Source organism: Dendropsophus ebraccatus, chromosome 7, assembly GCF_027789765.1.
Source record: "Dendropsophus ebraccatus isolate aDenEbr1 chromosome 7, aDenEbr1.pat, whole genome shotgun sequence".
In the NCBI taxonomy this organism is placed as follows: domain Eukaryota; kingdom Metazoa; phylum Chordata; class Amphibia; order Anura; family Hylidae; genus Dendropsophus; species Dendropsophus ebraccatus.
In genome coordinates, this window is record NC_091460.1 from 39,547,716 (window position 1) to 39,568,583 (window position 20,868).

General features: G+C 44.1%; 1 protein-coding gene across 1 annotated transcript in view; it reads right to left on the reverse strand.

Moving 5' to 3' along the window:
- The window catches only part of HTRA3 (HtrA serine peptidase 3), a 33,856-nt gene extending 19,991 nt beyond the window's left edge, over positions 1-13,865 (reverse strand). Inside the window, exon 1 of the mRNA XM_069977366.1 lies at positions 13,399-13,865. Within this exon, the coding sequence (XP_069833467.1) occupies positions 13,399-13,801 (403 nt within the window). The 5' untranslated portion in view covers positions 13,802-13,865. The remainder of the gene's footprint in view (positions 1-13,398) is intronic.
- Positions 13,866-20,868: the final 7,003 nt, after the last annotated feature.

The following is a 20,868-nucleotide window of genomic DNA, read 5'->3' on the forward strand; positions in this document are numbered from 1 at the left end:
GATTGTAATATAGAATTGGGAGATTGCCTTTTTGTATGTAAGTACAGGTTCACCAAAGGTAAGCGACACTATCATTCTTCCATAGGTTGCTCCATGACTCCTTCTCAGTGATGGATTTTGCATTCAAGATATTTGTAGAAAAAAATAAAAAAGGAAAGAAAATATTTGATTACCTCATGCGTAAGCCAAGAAATATTCGACAATCGCTCAGACTTGGCCAACGCTTTGAAATATTTGACAGCACCACCTATAGAAATAGTTCTTCTCACCCGTCCAGCACGGGTCAGCGACTGTAAATAAACTGCGAGTCGCTCCTAGAGCCATGTCTAGTGCTTAGGATATATCTCAGTCCTCACTCTATGGCACCTTTTGACTTTTTATAACCGTACGGCTGTAAAGATTCTGCTTTATAGGCCTCAGTGCATAGATAAATAAACCTGCGGCTAGCCGTGTTAGCGGAGCAGATGCAGATGTGAAGCTGTAACTACAGTAGGGGACTTCTCCTCTCATCCCGTATATTGTAGGAAAGATTCAGGGAAATCGTTTATTTTCCATTTAAACTCATATAGTGGAGCACACAGGATAGATGGAACATACCTGACGATACAGTGACTGGGCTCATCTAGCCTGGAGTAAAGAAGCCATAAAATAAAGAGTATTTAAAGGGATTTCAAGGTCTGTGTCTCAACTATTACAAGGTGCTGCCTATACGACTCTCTACTATATGAAAAATAAACAGTAATATACAATACATCTAAAATACACAATGAAAAGTGATATTGACCCATATCTAAACTATGAAATCACATAAGATATAAGTATAACTAAACCAGAAACTAATAGAAGTCCACACACAAGATAACAATAGTATGTGCTATAATATACCAAATACACAGAGATACATACAAGTAGTGATTGGTAATATACCACTAAAGCCATGGAAAATGCTCACCAAAGTGGCACCTGCCCACAACGTTCTTTTCTCTTCCCAGCTTCATCAGGGGGAGCGAAATATACATTGATTTAAAAAAAAAAATGTTTTTCAAAGGAGTACCCCTTTAACCCTTTAAGGACATGGCCCATTTTCGTTTTTACGTTTTCGGTTTTTCCTCCTTGTGTTTAAAAGGTCATAGCACTTGCATTTTTCCACCTAGAAACCCACATGACCCCTTATTTTTTGCGTCACTAATTGTACTTTGCAATTACAGGCTGAATTTTTGCATAAAGTATACTGCGAAACCAGAAAAAAATTCAAAGTGTGGTGAAATTGAAAAAAAAAAAGCATTTCTTTTATTTGGGGGAAATGTGTTTTTACGCCATTCGCCCTGGGGTAAAACTGACTTGTTATGCATGTTCCTCAAGTCGTTACGATTAAAACGATATATAACATGTATAACTTATATTGTATCTGATGGCCTGTAAAAAATTCAAACCGTTGTTAACCAATATACGTTCCTTAAAATCGCTCCATTCCCAGGCTTATAGCGCTTTTATCCTTTGGTCTATGGGGCTGTGCGAGGTGTCATTTTTTGCGCCATGATGTGTTCTTTCTATCGTTACCTTGATTGCGCATATATGACTTTTTGATCGCTTTATATTACATTTTTTCTGGATTTGATGCGACCAAAAATGCGCAATTTTGCACTTTGGGATTTTTTTGCGCTGACGCCGTTTACCGTACGAGATCAGGAATGTGATTAATTAATAGTTCGGGCGATTACGCACGCGGCAATAGCAAACATGTTTATTTATTTATTTGTTTACTTTTATTTAAAACCTGGGAAAAGGGGGTGATTCAGACTTTTATTAGGGGAGGGGGCTTTTTACTATTAACAACACTTTTTTTTTTTTTTTTTTTACACATATACTAGAAGCCCCCCTGGGGGACTTCTAGTATATACACTTGGATCTCTCATTGAGATCTCTGCAGCATAGATATGCTGCAGAGATCCATGAGATCGGCACTCGTTTGCTTTCGGCTGCTGCAGCCGAAAACGAACGAGTGCCGAGCCGAGGACGGCGCCATCTTGGACGCGTCCCCGGCCGGCATCAGTAACGGAGATCGCTCCTCCGGGACAAGGTCCCGGAGGAGCGATCTCCCCCACTAGACCCCAGGGAAACGTTGCCTCCGGTAATCGGAGGCAGCTGTCAACTTTGACAGCTGCCTCCGATTAGCTAATTAGCGGGCACGGCGATCAGACCGTGCCCGCTAATAGCAGCGGTCCCGGGCTACTCGCGGCACCCGGGATCGCGGCAGTTCAAAGCGGGGCCGCCGCGCGGCCCCGCTTTGAAGCGCAAGTGAGGACATATGACGTACGCATACGTCCTATGTCCTTAAGAGGTTAAGTTATATATTCCTTTGGCATGTTAATATAAATATTATGCTACTGCCACTTTTCATTGTTTATTTTAGATATGCATTGGTGCCTTGGTTTAAGAGTAACTTTAATTGAGAGCATTTTGCAAGAAGAGCTCACAGTTTTTAAAAATTGTGACTTGGTTTAAGAGCATTGCTTTGGTTTAAGGTGCTCCCATTGCTGGGTAGAAGCGAAAGTGGGGGAGGGGCATGGCCTGCATAGCGGGGTCTACAGCCCTGTACTCTGACCCAGGAAGTCTCCCTCACCTTCCAAATCATGGCAGATCCACTTCAGGCTGGGGCTTACATCAGGGGACAGGACTGTGGAGGTAATCTCTGCAAAGTTGTAACCCTTCTCTCCCCAGACAGAGAGTGCTGCTATACTGTGCTCACATCTGCCCTGCTCATTCCTTCATGCTCCCTGCAGTCTCTGTCAGTCCTTGTGTTTCCCATCCTCTCCATTCCTGCTGTGCTGTGCCTGCACTCACACTCAGCTATACACACTGCTGCTATAATGTGCCTGTACTTCCACTCAGCTATACACACTGCTGCTATAATGTGCCTGCACTTACACTCAGCCATACACACTGCTGTACAGAGGTTTCTGTCACTGTCCTCCTGCACAGCTCAGTGATTCTCACTTCCTGATTGGTCCATGCTGAACACACCCCCTTCCCCATTGCTCTCATGTGACCACACAGACCTCTGACAGCAGCCCCATTTCTCTATTCTAGCCTGTTGTACTACACTACTGCATTATGGGGATCTGCAGTTTCATTCTGTATCTACAAACTGCTGCTGTTTTTCAGGTTTATGCACTTACTATACATTATACTCCACATGCTGATTGGGAATAAAACTTTCATTAGATATATAAGTGACAGGAAGAAGAAGAATAGCTGCAGCATTACTAAAATAAGTAATGGGGAGAATAAGTTTATTGATGGAGATAAGGCGGTTGCTGACTATTTGAATAGTTACTTCTGCTCAGTGTTTTCAGAAGGCGGCTTTCACAATCACAGGATGGTTGGACACAGCATTGCCTCCAGCTATATGGGTTTAGCTCCAGTATTTTCAGAGACTGAAGTTGCAGAGGAACTTGCCCGTTTAAAGCTGAATAAGGCGATGGGTCCAGATGGGATCCATCCCAGGGTTCTGCAAGAACTCGGATCTGTGATTGTTGCCCCCCCTGACAGATCTGTATAACCAATCCCTGCTAACAGGAAATGTCCCCGATGATTGGAGAACGGCCAATGTTATACAAATCCACAAGAAGGGGAGTAGAGAAGAGCCCAGTAACTACAGGCCAGTGAGCCTGACATCTGTAGTAGTGAAAATGATGGAAACTCTTCTAAAAAAGAAGATAATTGATCACCTAAGAATCAACAATTTGATGGATCCAAACCAGCATGGCTTTACTGAGGGCCGATCATGTCAGACTAATCTCATTGATTTCTTTGATTATGCCACAAAAGTGCTGGATGAAGGTGGTGCTGTGGATATCGCCTATCTGGACTTCAGCAAAGCTTTTCATACAGTTCCCCATAAAGAGCTGATAGAGAAGTTGGAGAAGATTAGACTTAATCCCTGGATAGTTCAGTGGATTTGTGGTTGGCTGAAGGAGAGATATCAGAGGGTTGTTGTTAATGGTGTATATTCCGAGCAGAGGCTGGTTACAAGTGGTGTGCCACAAGGGTCTGTTCTGGGTCCTATTCTTTTTAATATGTTTGTAAGTGACATAGGAGAAGGGTTGGTAGGTAAAGTTTGTCTGTTTGCTGACGACACAAAAGTGTGCAATAGGGTTGATATTCCTGGGGGTGTCAGTAATATGGAAAATGATTAAGCTTTGCTAGATAAGTGGTCCAAACAGTGGAAATTGAAGTTCAACATTTCCAAATGTAAAATAATGCACTTGGGGAGGAGGAATCCTCTATCCGAGTATCACATCGGCAGTACTGTGTTGGAAAAGACTTCAGAAGAGAAGGATCTAGGGGTAGTGATTTCTGACAGCCTTAAAATGAGTCACCAGTGCAACCAGACGGTGGGGAAAGCAAATCATATGCTGGGGTGTATAGCTAGAGGTATAACCAGTAGGAAGAGGGAGATTGTGATCCCGCTGTATAGAGCTCTGGTGAGGCCACATCTGGAATACTGTGTCCAGTTCTGGAGACCTCATCTAAAAAAGGACATTGATAAAATAGAACGGGTCCAAAAACGGGCTACAAAAATGGTGGAGGGTGTGAGGCATAAACTATATCAGGAAAGACTTAAAGATTTGAATCTGTATAGTCTGGAGGAAAGACGGTAAAGGGGGGACATGATTGAAACCTTTAAGTATGTTAAAGGACTAAATAAGGTTCAGGAGGGGAGTGTTTTTAGTTAAAAAACTGAGCTCAAGAACAAGAGGACACAGTGAGAGGTTAGTTGGAGGAAAGATCAGAAGCAACGTGAGAAAATATTATTTTACTGAAAGAGTAGTAGATACCTGGAACAAACTTCCAGCAGAGGTGGTGGATAAATCTACAATAACAGAATTTAAACACACCTGGGATAAACATATATCTATCCTAAGATAATAAGAAAGAAAATACTAAAAGGGCCGACTAGATGGACCCAGTGGTCTTTTTCTGCCAACAGTCTTCTATGTTTCTATGCTGTACTGTACAGTAACTTATAATATCACATATTCAGCTGTTCCTAAATGTTTGTTTCATTTGTTTTACCTGTTATTTAGAATAAAAATGATTTTGGGGTGTGGAACCAATTGTCTACATTTCAATTATTTCTTTATGGGAAAATTAGCTTTGGTTTAAGAGTGGATTTGGATTACAAACACAGTCCTGGAACGAATTATGCTCGTAATCCAAGGTACTACTGTATTGCTCTGTCATCATGGAATTATAAAGATGCCTTTTTTGCAGTTGTAATATTCTTAGAGGCAGTGTAGAGTGTTATTTGTATATTTATTCATTTCTCTGGCGCCTGGTTAATCTTGGTCCTATTGGTCACATGTCATGACTACTGCTGCACACAGCGCCATAGAGCTCCTAGAGCAAGCGGTGACAAAAGATGACACTGGGCATCTATCTGCCTGTCAGACATTGATCCTCAAGGTTCTTCCTATATGGCTGTACATTTGTACATTTGGATAAATGTTTCTACTGATCTGGGCTTTGCTTTAAAGGGTTATTCCCAGCTCACCTAATATAGTTATAATTGTAGGACCTGTCAAGTTAGATATTTTTGCAAATACATTCATTTAGCAAACTTGTCTCCTTTTTCATTTTTTCTTCCATTGTTGACAGGTTGACAGCTCATTGTCTAGGTTACCAACCACCACTCTGCTCTAATAGCAGTGGTCTGGCTGGTACACATTCATGCATATTATACAATATACATATATTGTGTATATATATATATATATATATATATATATATATATATATATATACCAGCTTTTAGAGCAGAGTAGTGATCAGTAACCTATACAAGAAGCTTTCAACAATGGAGGGTAAAGAGAGGCATATCAGGGGAACTATATAAGTTTAGATCGGAATACCCTTTTAAGACTATGCTTTTAAGACAATCTAGCTCTATGATATGAACGCCCTTGTCTCTGACCTCTGTGCTTGTAGCACTACTCCTGGCTCCTGGATATTGGTGACTATGTCTGTCTTGCTTTCCATATAGCATGTCTGGTACTTGTGGTATTACTCTCGCTGTATACTTCCGGCTATTCCTACCTTGTCTTGCAGACGCTATATACCTGAGGGGCCACTCCTGGTCCTAACCTCTAGATTGCTCCCATCTCTAGATTGGGCCCATCTTATTTCACTTGTGGCCGGGTCTTATACAGTAGTGCCAATAGGGCCTGTGGCAACATTGAAAAGGCAAGGCCAGGGGAGGAGGATAGCAGTCCCACTACTGCAGTACCTACCTATGCATCTTTACTCCTATTAAAAAATATCAAGTCTTCCAGTACTTATCAGCTGCTGTATGTCCTGCAGGAAATTGTGTTTTCTTTCTAGTCTGACACAGTGCTCTCTGCTGCCACCTCTGTCCATGTCAGGAACTGTCCAGAGTAGTAGAGGTTTTCTATGGGGATTTGCTAATGCTCTGGACAGTTCCTGTCATAGATAGAGGTGGCAGCAGAGAGCCCTATGTCAGACTGGAAAGAAAACACTACTTCCCGCAGGACATACAGCAACTGATAAGTACTGGAACACTTGAGATTTTTAAATAGAAGTAAATTACAAATGTAAATAACTTTTTGAAACCAGTTGATTTGAAGGAAAAAAAAATATATATATTTTCGCCAGAGTACCCCTTTAACTAATTCTGGGAATACACCAACCAGTACAAAGCACAGTACAACCAGTACAAAGCAAACCAGAGTCCAGGTGCAAAAACACTGCTCTTCCCTGTCTTCCCATAGGATGTTTTATGTTATCCGCCTCTGACTTATAACTAAGTGCATGACCCAAGGACATGGGCTTGCATACATAAGACTATGAGTAAGAGCGCAGTCTGTAGACCGTACTCCATGTGGAATGTTAGAGGAGGCATGTGAGCTATGGAAAGAAGTCTGCTCCACCACGGCCTACAAGCATTAACATTGAGGTTTGTTTAGTCAGCCAAGACCATGACTTAGTTGACTAAAGAAAGTCCTTGTGAAACCACGAATATGGCGGCAAAGAGGATTATATGAGGAGATGTAATAAAGTGAAGCATCTTCTGAAACTACATTCCAAGTTTTATGTAAGAATTGACCATAAAGGAGACATGTCACAGTCTAGGTCAGTTTCCTGTAGAAGTACTGACGAGGGGAGAGAACCCTAAAACAACTGTCTACAGAGGGGCAGCTCTTCCTTTGGGAGGATATTCTGGTGGGGCTGATCATCTCCAGTCATGCTTTACAGCAGGGATGGGGAGCCTTCAGCTCTCCAGCTGTTGCAAAACTACAATTCCCATCATGCCTGGACAGCCAAAGCTTTAGCTTTGGCTGTCCAGGCATGATGGGAATTGCACTTCTCTCTTCATCTGGCTGCAGGAGATAGTCTCTCTCTCTCTCTCTATATATATACAAAAGAATACATCTCCTGCAGTAAGAAAGGGACAGCAGCAAATCAGGGTTAGAAGTGCTAGATTTCTAACCCTTAAGGCCCTATTCCACCGGACGATTATCGTTCGCATAATCGTTAACGATCTCAAACGACCGCTATTGCGAAAGACCTGAAAACGTTCAGTCATTTCCATGGAGCGATGATCGTTACTTATGATCGTATTTGCAATAGTTTTTTCTTCGCTATTTCTTCGCTATTGCGTTCGTATCTACTGCCAATGACCCAACAACGTCTTATTCAATGCGAACGTTTTGCGAACCAGCAACGATAAAAATAGGTCCAGGTTTTGTAAAGCGATCAACGATTTCTCGTTCGGTCGTTAATCGTTAACTGCATTTCAATCGAACGATTATCGTTTAGATTCGACCCATTTAACGATAATCTGAACGATAATCGTCCGGTGGAATAGGGCCCTAAGTGTGAGATTTCTCCAAGCTAGTTCTAGCAATCAAACCCAAACACCGACCAATCAAAACCTTTGAAATCTCTCCATCAAAAGTCCAACAGCACCAGTCACAAATGTGTAGTAAGAGCCTTCCTGGGAGTAGTTCTAGGACGCACGCCTGGAGGTCACCAATTCCAATAGGAAACCAAATAACATTAAAGGGAACCTGTCACCCGGCATTCCGACCCAGAGCCCGCCCAACCACCCAGGTGCAGCCCTGGATACTCACCCTTTGCTTCAAGTCCCGCCCCTGGACCCATTCCCGGGACAGAGATATCGCCGTCGGCAGCCGTGCGCCCGCACTCCAGAGATGAGTCTGATGCCCATAGAGAATGGCGGCTCCATTCATTCTCTATGGGCATCGGACTCATGTCATATAATTAGCATACATCGCACACTCACCTTCCGGCGCTGATATCTCCGTCCTGGGACCAGGTCCAGGAGTGGGACTTGCAGCAAAGGGTAAGTATCCGGGGCTCCACCGGGGGGGTTGGGCGGGCTCTGGGTCGGAATGTCGGTTGACAGGTTTCCTTTAAACGGGTACTCCGGGCCAGATGTATAATCCGCGTACGGCCAGGGAGGGGGTGGAAATAGAAGGCTCCGGTCACTTACCTCCCCGGTTCAGGTGCAGGCTCCCGATTCGCGCTGCTTCCTGGTCTCTGCTGCGGCTTGAGACGTTACATCTCAAGGCAGCTCAGCCATTCAGCGGCCGAGGCGGGATTCCGCTATGACCGCTGAATGGCTGAGCTGCCTTGAGACGTCACGTTTCAAGCCGCAGCCGAGACCAGGAAGCAGCACGGGAGTGCGGGGGCGGCACAATCCGGGGGCCGACGCTGGAACGGGGAGGTAAGTCACCGGAGCCTTCTATTTCCACCCCATCCCCGGCCATACACGGATTATACAGCTGGCCCGGAGTACCCCTTTAAAGAAGAATTGGTACAGCAGCATCCAGTGGTAAAGTTTTTAGCGAGGTTTATTCAAGCAACATACATCATGGCAAGGGTTTGACCCCTGGGGGTCTTTCTCAAGCCTGGTTGCTGCACATGTAATATAGGCTTGAGAAAGACCCCCAGAGGTGGAAACGTTGCCATGATGTATGTTGCTTGAATGAACCTCACTAAGAACTTTACCATTGGATGCTGCCAGACCAATTCTTCTTTGATCTCTCTATGACATGTCAAAATTTTTGTTAAATGATACTAAAGCTTTAAAGGGGCACTTCAGTGTGTAAAAATTGTTTTCAAATCAACTAGTGTCAGAAAGTTATACAGATTTATAAATGACTTCTACTTTAAAATCTTAATCCTTCCAGTACTTATCAGCTGCTGTATGTCCTGCAGGAAGTGGTGTTTTATTTCTAGTTTGACATAGTGTAAATAAGTAAATCATAAATCTACATAATTTTCTGGCACCGATTTATTTAGAAATATATTTTTTTTCACAGTAGCCCTTTAAAGGTTTGAGCAGTGCCATTTATGGAAGGGACCTCCACCAGGCGGCACTAGAGAGCAAGCTCTTCCTTCTGGAGGACAACTAGTTTGCATATTTTCTTCCCGATTCAGCATAACATGAACTATAAGGCTCCCTATAACTGCTTGGTGGTCTCCTTAAAGGAGAAGTCCGGCAAAAAATTTTATTAAAGTATTGTATTGCCCCCCAAAAGTTATACAAATCAACAATATACACTTATAACGGGAAATGCACATAAAGGGCCTTTTTCCCTGCCCTTACTACTGCATCAAGGCTTCACTTCCTGGATAAAATAGTGATGTCACTTCCTGGATAAAATGGTGATGTCACTTCCTGGATAACATGATGATGTCACGACCTGACTCCCAGAGCTGTGCGGGCTGTGGCTGCTGGAGAGGATGATGGTAGAGGGATGCTCAGTGTCCCTCCAGTGTCCGTCAGTGTCCTCTGCCATCATCCTCTCCAGCAGCCACAGCCCGCACAGCTCTGGGAGTTGGGTCGTGACATCACCATTTTATCCAGGAAGTGACATCACCATGTTATCCAGGGAGTGACATCATCATGTTATCCAGGAAGCCTTGATGCAGTAGTAAGTGCAGGAAAAAAAAAACACTTTATAGGCATTTCCTGTAATAAGAGTATATATAGGGGATTTGTATAACTTTTGGAGGGCGATAAAATACTGTAATAAAAAAACTGTCCGGACTTCTCCTTTAAGGAGATACTATAACCCACCAGAAGATGAAATAGATACAAAACCCAAAAAAGTCAATTTGGTGGTAATTTCCCTTCTCTCATATTTCCTGGCTTGCAGAAGCGTGATCTTAACTGAATTCATTATTGTGGCCTTTTTTGGGACGCTAATGAAAGTTAGCCCTTACTCCTATCCTGTATACAGTACATGCAGACTGTGCTTTTCCCTGACTTGTCAGCGCTTATTATGTTTTCCCTTTCAGGCATGTCAGAATATGACCTGTGACCTATGACCTCTGCTATATAGAGTCACCTCCAGAGGTTTTCAGCAATTTATTGCAATGAACTGCATGCAAAGACCCTCTTAAAGGGGTTATTCAGCAAAAATCTTTTTCTTTCAAATCAACTGGTTTCAGAACGTTATATAGATCTGTAATTTACTTCTATTTAAAAATCTCGAGTTTTTCAGTACTTATCAGCTGCTGTATGTCATGCAGGAAATGTTGTTTTCTTTTCAGTCTGACACAGTGCTCTTTGCTGCCATCTCTGTCCATGTCAGGAACTTTCCAGAGCTGTCGCAAATTCCCATAAAAAACCTCTTCAGCTCTGGACAGTTCCTGTCTATGACGGAAATGGCAGCAGAGAGCACTGTGTCAGATTGAGAACAGGACATACAGCAGCTGAGAAGTACTGGAAGACTTGAGATTTTTAAATAGAAGTAAATTACAAATGTAGATAACTTTCTGGAACCACTTGATTTGAAAGAAAAAGATTTTCGCTAGACAACCCCTTTAATAAGAAGATAAGGGGCACAGTGCTTGCATTACTAGGGTTAATAGTGCACAGGTCCCCACTGGTGACATCTTCAGTAATGTTAATTCTTTCCTGAAGGGGTTGCCACATTCACATTACGGTCTCCCACTATATAATATCTATACAAACTAAGGCTATGTTCACACTACGTAAGTTTTGTAATAATCAATGGGGATTACTACGGATCTTACATAGTGCTGCCTTCTAAGGAATCCCGGCCGGAGTGTATACACATAGTATATACTCCAGCTGGGATCCCTAGCGGCGCCACAAGAAACCCTATCAGTTCACACAATGGAGCATGCGGCTCCGGCCGCACGCTCCATTGTGTGCAGCGGGGAATTCGGATGCGGGCGCACATGGATGCACCCATATATCCGGATTCAGTGGCAGTTGACTCGGCTGGGTCACGGAACGGCCGGTGTCTTACGCTGTCGTGACATGGCCTAATAGGGTATATGGACAGGGGATAGATTGATGAGAGAGCCCCTTGAAAGCTCAGACTACATATGACCAATGTGACACAACTTTATTGTTTCTGTGTATGGGAAAGAGTCAGAAGCGACCCTGAGACCACCGCAATATAATCAGATACAGCTGAGGAATACTAATAATGTGGAATTCTTGAGGTCTATGGAGAATGACTTCCCCTCCAGCTGAGTCTTGGAGGGGTTGTGCACTCCTCAGTAAATAAGTCAGTGACTTCCGGATGTACGCTGTGATGTTACTGGCTCTATGAGAGATGATCTTAGGGATTACAGCAGTAAAGGGAAGGAGGGTAGTGGTGGTTTGTATAGGTCTCAGCCTTGGAGGTGATATCTATGTAGATCTCCATGTCCAAAACTTTCATAATGAATGTGCACGAAAACCCTTTAAGGTGCCACTTTTATTTAAAAGAACATTTATATGCCAAGAGTCAAAGGTTTTGATCAGTTTGGTGATGATTAATAAAAAGGAGCCAGGAAAAGTAGTTATCTATAGTATTTCTCTCATTGTCTCCCTAGTCTCTTTCCTTTTTTCAATAGAAAGCCTATAGATCCGGTCTTAGTTTAGGTATACACTGGGGGAGATTTATCAAACATGGTGTAAAGTGAGACTGGCTCAGTTGCCCCTAACAACCAATCAGATTCCACCTTTCATTTTCCAAAGAGTCTGTGAGGAATGAAAGGTGGAATCTGATTGGTTGCTAGGGGCAACTAAGACAATTCTACTTTACACCATGTTTGATAAATCTTCCCCATCATCTGTATTTCCTGGATCTGCAGGAGAATTTGCATCCTCACTGCAGTGTTTCATGCAGCTTTTAGACCGAGTTCACACTACATTCATATTAGGGCCACAAGTCCCGGCCTGACCATGGGTCTGATCACTCAGACTGAATCGTGATAGACGTGGTCGGGCCTGGACCTGCAGACATAAAAATGCTAAAAATTTCTGTTACATGTGGATTTACCCTAATGCTTCTAGAAGTTTGAAGATTGCTATAACTGTATCCAGTCTATCCAATTGTCTCAACAACCTGGAGTCCCCACTCACACATTGTAGCAGACTACTGTGACAAGCCTAAGGCTACGTTCACATGTAGCATAAGTGGCGGAATTCTCCGCCACGGAATGTCGCCAGCCTCCCTGTCATAATGACAGTCTATGGGAGGCTCCCGTGGCTCCTAACGAGGTATGACACAGTGCTCTCTGCTGCCCCCTCTGTCCCTGTCAGGAACTGTCAGGATCAGTAGCAAATCACCATAGAAAACCTGTTGGCACTAAAGTCAGTGCTTATAGACTTTCTCTTTTGTAATATGTTCTTAAAAAACCTAATAAACACATTGAACCAGAAAACCTTTCCTGTTCTGGACAGTTCCTATCTCAGACAGAGGTGGCAGCAGAGAGCACTGTGTCAGACTACAAAGAATACACCACTTCCTGCAGGACATACAGCAGCTGATAAGTACTGAAAAACTTGCGATTTTTTAAAATAGAAGTAAATTACAAATCTATGACTCTCTAAACCAGTTGATTTGAAAGAAAATGTTTTCCACTGGATGACTCCCTTTAAAGGGAAACCTGTCACATAGAAAATGCATTACTTTCTCATGTTATAGAGGAGGCGGCGCTAAGCAGATATATGATATATAGTTTTGAGGCAAAATATAAAGTTTAAATAGAGTTTAAATATACAGAGTTAATAGAGTTTAAATATAAACATAACTGTCAGTCACTAATTAGAACCGCCCACTGGACTCCTAAGGGCAAATATTTAGATCAATGTATCACCCATTAAACTAAATATTTTCCCATAAAACCATATATCAATCTGCTCAGCTCATCCTGCTCTATAATAGGCTGCATGCAGAAAAAATTGCATTTTCAATGTAAAAGTTTCACTTTTGACCATAGAGCAAGGTGAAGTGCCATCCTGTAGCTGCCATGGAAGAAAAGGAGCTGCAGATTGCAGAATAGAATAGTGATAGCAGCCATGCCATGCATGCCCCTCCTTACCCGATTGGCAGGGCCCCTTGTGCACCTGCAGCACAGGTGAGTGCCCCTGCTGCAGCGCCCTCCTGCTGGCGAGCTTCATCTGGCACAGGTTGTTGTAGGTCTGCCCATCGTTGGCACACACCTCATGGTCGTGCTTGCACTGGCAGGTGCCCTTCAGCCCTCTCTTGCCGGGTGGCGGCTTGCACTGCAGGGTGTCCCCGCACGGTGGGTCTCCCTCCCGGCCACAGGCTTCTCCTTCCCCCGCAGCGCAGATCAGGCAGCAGTTGCAGCGATCGGGCACGTAGCCGCTGGGGCAGACGGGGCTGGGGCACCGGGACACATCACAGCGGGACGGGCAGGCAGAGGAGCCCGGGAGCCCAGGGAGGAGGAGGAGGAGGAGCAGTAGGGGGCAGCAGCCTGGCATCCTGAGGGTCTGCAGTCAGCTGTGCATGACATGGGAGTGAGGATGATGAGGGCAGTCACTCTGTTATAGGAGAGGGGATGTGTGGACTGGAGGGTGGGGGTGGTACTGGGGGCTGGAGGAAAGTCTCAGCCTCCCTCACCCTCCCCACACCCACCCAGCAGCTCTGCCACTTACTACACACAGAGGGCATGCCAGGCTGGGGACTGATAGAAGTGAAAACTCTGTCTAATATGACTTTTACTCTGTTACATATGTTTCCTATTATACTTGGTTATCCTGACTATATAGACTACTGTATTTATTAGTGTATAGCAGGGATGGGGAACCTTGGCTCTCCAGCTATTGCAAAACTACAACTCCCATCATGCCTGGACAGCCAAAGCTTTAGCTTTGGCTGTCCAGGCATGATGGGAGTTGTAGTTTTGCAACAGCTGGAGAGCCAAGGTTCACTACCCCTGGTGTATAGCATAGATCCCCAACCTTTCCCTCTTCAGCGGTTTCAGAATTACAGTACCGGGCATGCTGGGAGTTGTAGTTTTCTAATAGCCATAGGTTGGAGATTGGATCTCTCAGACCAATGTAATCTATCCCATAGTTCTCTATGTGTTGTTTCATATTTGTGATACTATTATATTTAGGGATTGTAATAAAAGTACATTCATTATTTTTGCAACAATGTTGCCAGGTTAGGCTAGGTTCACACTGCGTTTTTGCAATCCGTTTTTTTGCAAAAAAAAAAACGGATGCATTAGTGTGCATTTGTTTTGATCCGTTTTTCCATTGACTTTCAATGTAAAAAAAAAAAAAAAGGATCAAAACAGATCCATTTTTTTTAACGGACACAAAAGTAGTGTCAGCTAGGTTTTTGTGTCCGTCAAAAAAAAAAACGGATGCACACAAATGCAAAATCACTGTGTGAACCTAGCCTTAGACAATCCTCCAGACTGATGCTGCATTTACACGGAACGATTATCATTTGAATTTTCGCAATAACGATCGCATTTGAGCGATAATCGTAAACATAGCGAACAATCAAGCGACGAGCGAGAAATCGTTCATTTTGAACTTTCAACATGTTCTCAAATCGTCATTCGCTAAAAAATTCGCAGATCGCTTGGTGTAAACAGCCTTTCAAAGATTCACCCTATGTGAAAGATGTGCTTAAGCGATCTTAAAAACGATCTCAGTAACGATTCTTCTTACAAATTTCCTAACGATTTTTCTAACGATTTATTCGTCTAAACGCTGATCGTTACAAAAACCAAATCGTTGCTTCAAAATCGTTAAACGATCAATTGGGCGAATTATCGCTTCGTGTAAACGCAGAATTAGACAATCCTCCAGACTGACACATTGCTGCATACTATTAGACAGGAGGGAGATTTGGGCAGGTGATTTGAGGGGATTGCCTTCAATATAATTGTATCCACCTGGAATCTACCATGTACATCAAAGATCTTAAAGTGGGGTGAAATTGGAAACCAAAGCAGGTTAGAAAGTTGTGAGTCTGTCAGTTCATTGTGCTGGATAGCGGGTGGCAAGTGAGTTGATAAAGGTGGCATCAGGTTGCTATGAAATCAAGCTTTATTCTTGTCCTGCAAGTGTCCAGGAGGTGTGGCCAAAGCAGTCAAGTGCCTTCACTTTACTGCCTGTTCATTCCTTCCCCCTCTCATCATTCTATTGGGCTATGCACTATAATCAGATAACATACATACGTCTATGTACATGCAGTGTCATTGTTTCAGGGGAAGATGGAGCTCTGTGGCTGTAAAAAGTTATCATTCATTCAGTTGCCCCATTGCCTCAATTCTCCCTACAGGCCCTATTCTACGGAACGATTATCGGCCGCATTCGGACGATAATCGTCCCGTGGAATAGAAGGCAACGATCAGCCGACATCGTCTGATCGTTGCGTCGTTTGTCTTTCAAACATGTTGAAAGACAAATGACTCATACAGCAACGATCTGTTGCTAATGCTCAGTGGAATAGGAGCGGCGGCAGCAGACCGCCACTATCCCATATGGGCTGCCCGTACAGCCCCCCGCACCTTCCCACGGCCCCTCCTGCACTCACCTGCTCGCTGCCGCCGTGAGGAGTTGCGGCGGCAGCGAGTGGGAAACCTAGGAACAAACGAGCAGTCGGCCTATGGAATAGGGCCTTAAGGGTATGTGCGAGCGGCGGGTTTCACAACTTAGGGCCCTATTCCACCGGACGATTATCGTTTGCATAATCGTTAACGATTAACGATCTCAAACGACCGCTATTGCGAAAGACCTGAAAACGTTCACTCATTTCCATGGAACGATAAACGTTACTTATGATCGTAATTGCGATAGTTTTTTCTTCGCTATTTATTCGCTATTGCGTTCGTATCTATTGAGAACGACCGAACAATGTCTTATTCAATGCGAACGATTTGCGAACGTTTTGCGAACGAGCAACGATAAAAATAGGTCCAGGTCTTATAAAGCGATCAACGATTTCTCGTTCGGTCGTTAATTGTTAACTGCATTTCAACCGAACGATTATCGTTTAGATTCAAATGATTTAACGATAATCTAAACGATAATCGTCCGGTGGAATAGGGCCCTTATTTTCCGTCTATTTTCTGAAGTGTGCACATACCCTTAGTGAGTGAGTAAAAGAAGCTGAATTTGCGAGTCCGTGCAGCAGATTCGAAATTCAACCTGTCCTATTTCTTCAATGGGATTTCTCTTGTGCCTCTTCTCTCAATTCTTTGTGCGGAGAGCGTCGGAAGCAAAGGCGCGCAGGCCCTCCCATTAACACACTGAGGCAGGCGAGCTCAGTCATGGAATTCCGCCTGTTTTACTCAGTTTGAACATAACCTTTGAGCGGAGAGAAGAGGCGCAAGAGATATCTCATTGAAAAAATAGGACAGGCTGAATTTTAAGCGGAATCCACCACACAGACTCTGCTCGCAAACTCAGCCTCTTTTACTCAGTGTGCTAGGGCCCTTAGTTCCTAGGGTCATTATTGATACTACATACTTCCCCTCTTCCCACCACATGCTCCCCCTTTAGATGTGTAGTTCTTAATGGTCACCCCTCTGTCCATAGGTTTTGTCTGGTTCATCTTCATCCAGAGCCCAGCACTGATCTGGAAATACCAGGCACCACCTGTGGACAAGATTGCGCTGTTTCTGGAAAATAAAGAATGTGACCACCAATCTCTTGTTTTTTCGTTGCGCCCAGTGAAGTCCTGGCACTATGATAACTGGGTAAGGCCACTTCTAGTCAAGGCTCAGCTGTTATGTTGATAAAAAGAAAAAATGACTACTACTCCTATAATGGATAAAGATGTAGATAGAACATAATTTAGTCATTGTACTATTTCTGTCCCTATCTAGTCTGGATGACATGGTCCTAGTGGTAGGAAGAAGTTGATTCTTAGGTTTTCATGGAATAGTAGATAACGCGGCTAAGGACTTCTAGGAAAAGTGTTTCATGATGGAGGTGACAGAAGACGTCACTGCCACGTGTCCTGTTATCAGTCATGTCTGTTCTTCAAATTCCATAATGACTTCATCTGTAGTTTGGCTGCAATGGGTTAGTGTGAAAAAAGAAAACTACTTTCTTGCAAAAACAGCACCACCCCTGTCCTCAGGTTGTGTGTGGTATTACAATTCAGCTCCATTCACTTCAACAGAACTGAGCTGCAAAACCCACACCCAAACGGAAGACAAGAGTGGTGCTGTTTCTGGAAGAAAGCAACCATGTTTTTCTAAGCTTGGACGACCCCTTTACACCATAACCTACAACATAGAAAGGGATGACAGCAGTAACCACACTGATCCCTCCTCCCCTTGTTTTCCTTGCACGGTGCCAGGAAGCTGAGATATGAGATGTTGTTTGGTCTACACCTACCTGTGACATGGAAGAAGCACTGCGCTTACTGGTGGGTTTCCTCCCCAGAGTGACTATAGTGAGTCAGCAGGCTTACAGAAATCTTGTTTTGACTCCTTGATGCTGCAAAGTATTAACCACAGTGTCTCCTCCATATCACAGACACAAGGACAGCTGTGCGTAATTCATCAAACAGCTCCCGATATCTCAGCATCCCATCCTCTGAGAGTGTGACATAAAGGAAATCTGTCCTATATTTACAGTGCTGGGAGCAAGTTGTTATCAACCGGCTTAAAGGACTCTTCCAGTTTCAACAAGTAGATGGCATTCTTAGTCTAATCTAGAGGTTTTCATATCACACATTGATTATTATCTGTATGGTTCCTTACAGTTTTCAAGATCTCTGCTTGCTGTCATACAAGACCGTTATTGTTTAATACCAGGGGATAATATTCTGTTCTGGTCATGTGAAGGACGCTCAGGTGCACAGCTTCTTACAGCTATCACGGATTTAAAGGGGTTATGCAGCAGAAATCCTTTTTCTTTCAAATCAACTACAAACTTTTCACTTTAAAGGGGTCATCCAGGATAGAAAAAAAAACAGAGCTACTTTCTTCCAAAAAGAGCACCACCCCTGTCCTCTGACTAAAGTACCACATCCAACCTGAGAACAAGACTGGCAAGAGGCGGATTATAATGAGGGCAATCTGGGCAACTGCCTGGGGCCCAGGGCTCCGGGGGCCCAGCGCGATTATAATGTTGCCGCCGAATACCTCTGCACGGTCTCCGCAGTGCAGTAAAGGACCGCGGCCGCCGGATCTATTTCAGGCAACTCTCCCCTTTTAAAATGTTCTCCATTTTGAGCAGACGTGCCTCACGCAGGCATGTCTGCTAGAGCATCCTGTGACCCGTGACATCACTTCCGGGACGCACGCTGGCTTGGAGAAGCGAGGAGAGGCAAGGGGCTAATAATAGGGCATACTACTGAGGGGGGCATTCATGGGGATGTTAAAGGGGGGCTAATAATGGGGGAGGCTATTGAGGGGGCTATAATGGGGGATACTACTGAGGGGGCCATTCATGGGGATGCTAAAGGGGGGCTAATATTGGGGGAGGCTACAAAGGGGGATAATAATGGGGGATACTACAGAGGGGGCCATTCATGGGGATGCTAAAGGGGGGCTTTTAATGGGGTAGGCTACTGAGGAGGCTAATAATGGGGGAGGCTACTGAGGGGGCTATTCATGGGGGAGGCTACTGAGGGGGCTATACATGGGGGATACAGGGGGGGGGCTATTCATGGGGGATACAGGGGGGCTATTCATGGGGGATACAGAGGGCTATTCATGGGGGATGCTACAGGTGGGCTATTCATGGGGGATACAGGAGGGGCTATTCATGGGGGATGCTACAGGGGGGGCTATTCTTGGGGGATGCTACGGGGGGGTTATTTATCGGGGATACAGGGGTGGGCTATTCATGTGGGATGCTATAGGGGGGGCTATTTATGGGGGATACAGGGGTGGGCTATTCATGGGGGAAACAGGGGGGCTATTCATGGGGGATGCTACACAGAGAGGCTATTCTATATAGAGGGGATGCTACACAGAGGGGCTATTCTATATAGAGGGGATGCTACACAGAGGGGCTATTCTATATAGAGGGGGTGCTACAGAGAGGGGCTATTCTATATAGAGGGGATGCTACACAGAGGGGGCTTTTTCTATATTGGGGGAACAAAAAAGAGGTGCTTAATAATGGGGACACAACAAAGATAAAAGCTATTTATTATATGGTGATCAGTGGGAGGATGGAGCAAGGAGCCTAAAATGTTTGTCTGACAGATCCTGTGGGGACAAGTCATGGCCAGAGAAGTGTTCATGATGGGCTGAGCCAGATGGCGACGAAAAGGAAAAATGAACAACCTCGACTAGCAAAACGTCCCCTGTAATTCGTGTAGAGAAGACGCCTCCTGTGAGTCACTGGATGTAATTTGTAAAGAAAACAGTCCTTTATTTTTTTTTAAAGGATGTCTGTGTGGTCTGTACCAGAAAGAGGACTACAGGTCCCAGCAGACAAGGGTTAGACAGTTATAGTGACATAAGCAGTGTCCCCCTGTACCTGCAGCGGTGTACCTAGCATGGACCTCACAAAGTCTCTGTAATGCTCTGTTCACACTTACTGAATACATTGCAGATTTGATGATTTAATCAATTTAATTGGCTTAAATGAATTGACTTATTGGCCACTGCTCAATGGCTATGTGACCTCTAGATGCTTTGTAGGGCTTTTCTGTGGTAATTTATATGCTCAATGGCGAACTCCAGGTAGAGGTTAAAAAAATGAAACTTCTGCAGAAGCATTACGCATTACTTACCTGTCTATCCCAGTTTTGAAACTACCAAAAATCCATTTGTTTAGGGGTTTTTTGCTCTGTTTTGTGTTTCTGTCTTTCCTGGTGTAGCATTTCCCAGAATGCAATGCAATGCTCATATGATCATCACAGCCCCCACCCATTACAATCAGTAAAATTAGTGCAGCAGCTGCTTCTGGCTGGTCAGAGATGGTGGATCACTAAGGGGATTGGGGGATCCAGCCCCGCCTCCTGTGACATCACACCCTACCCCCTGTCTGCATCATCAGCCTGTGCTCAGCAAACACACACAATGTGAGACAGCGGCATGGAAGATTTGTCTCCTAAGGTGGGAGAGCAGAAGGAGCAGGAGACAATCTGAATTGGCACAGGGGCCATTTTGTTTCACTTTCTGGATTTCTATCAGCTACCAGTTTGGCAAAACCGTACAGATACGGTAATACATTGTATAGACACATCTATATAACTTTTATTGTACTTTTATTAGAAAACAAGTTTTTCTTATCCGGAGTTCCCCTTTAATGGCGTGGGGTGTGGTTATTTGTGTGGGGGCAGGGCTAGAGGGGGTGTGGTTAGCGAGGGGCCCACAATTTCTGAATTGCCCAGGGCCCATGGTACCCTTAATTTACCCCTGAGAGTGGCCCTGTTTAATTAAGAAGGCGGCTATGATTTTTCTAATCCTGGATAACCACTGTAACCTCTATAACTTCAATGGAAAAAATTAAAACTCAAGACAATAAAAATATCTGCTTCATTAACCCCTTAAAGGCCGGGCCTGAAATGGCCTTAAGGACTGGGCCAATTGTCACTTTGGCATTTTGTCTTTATT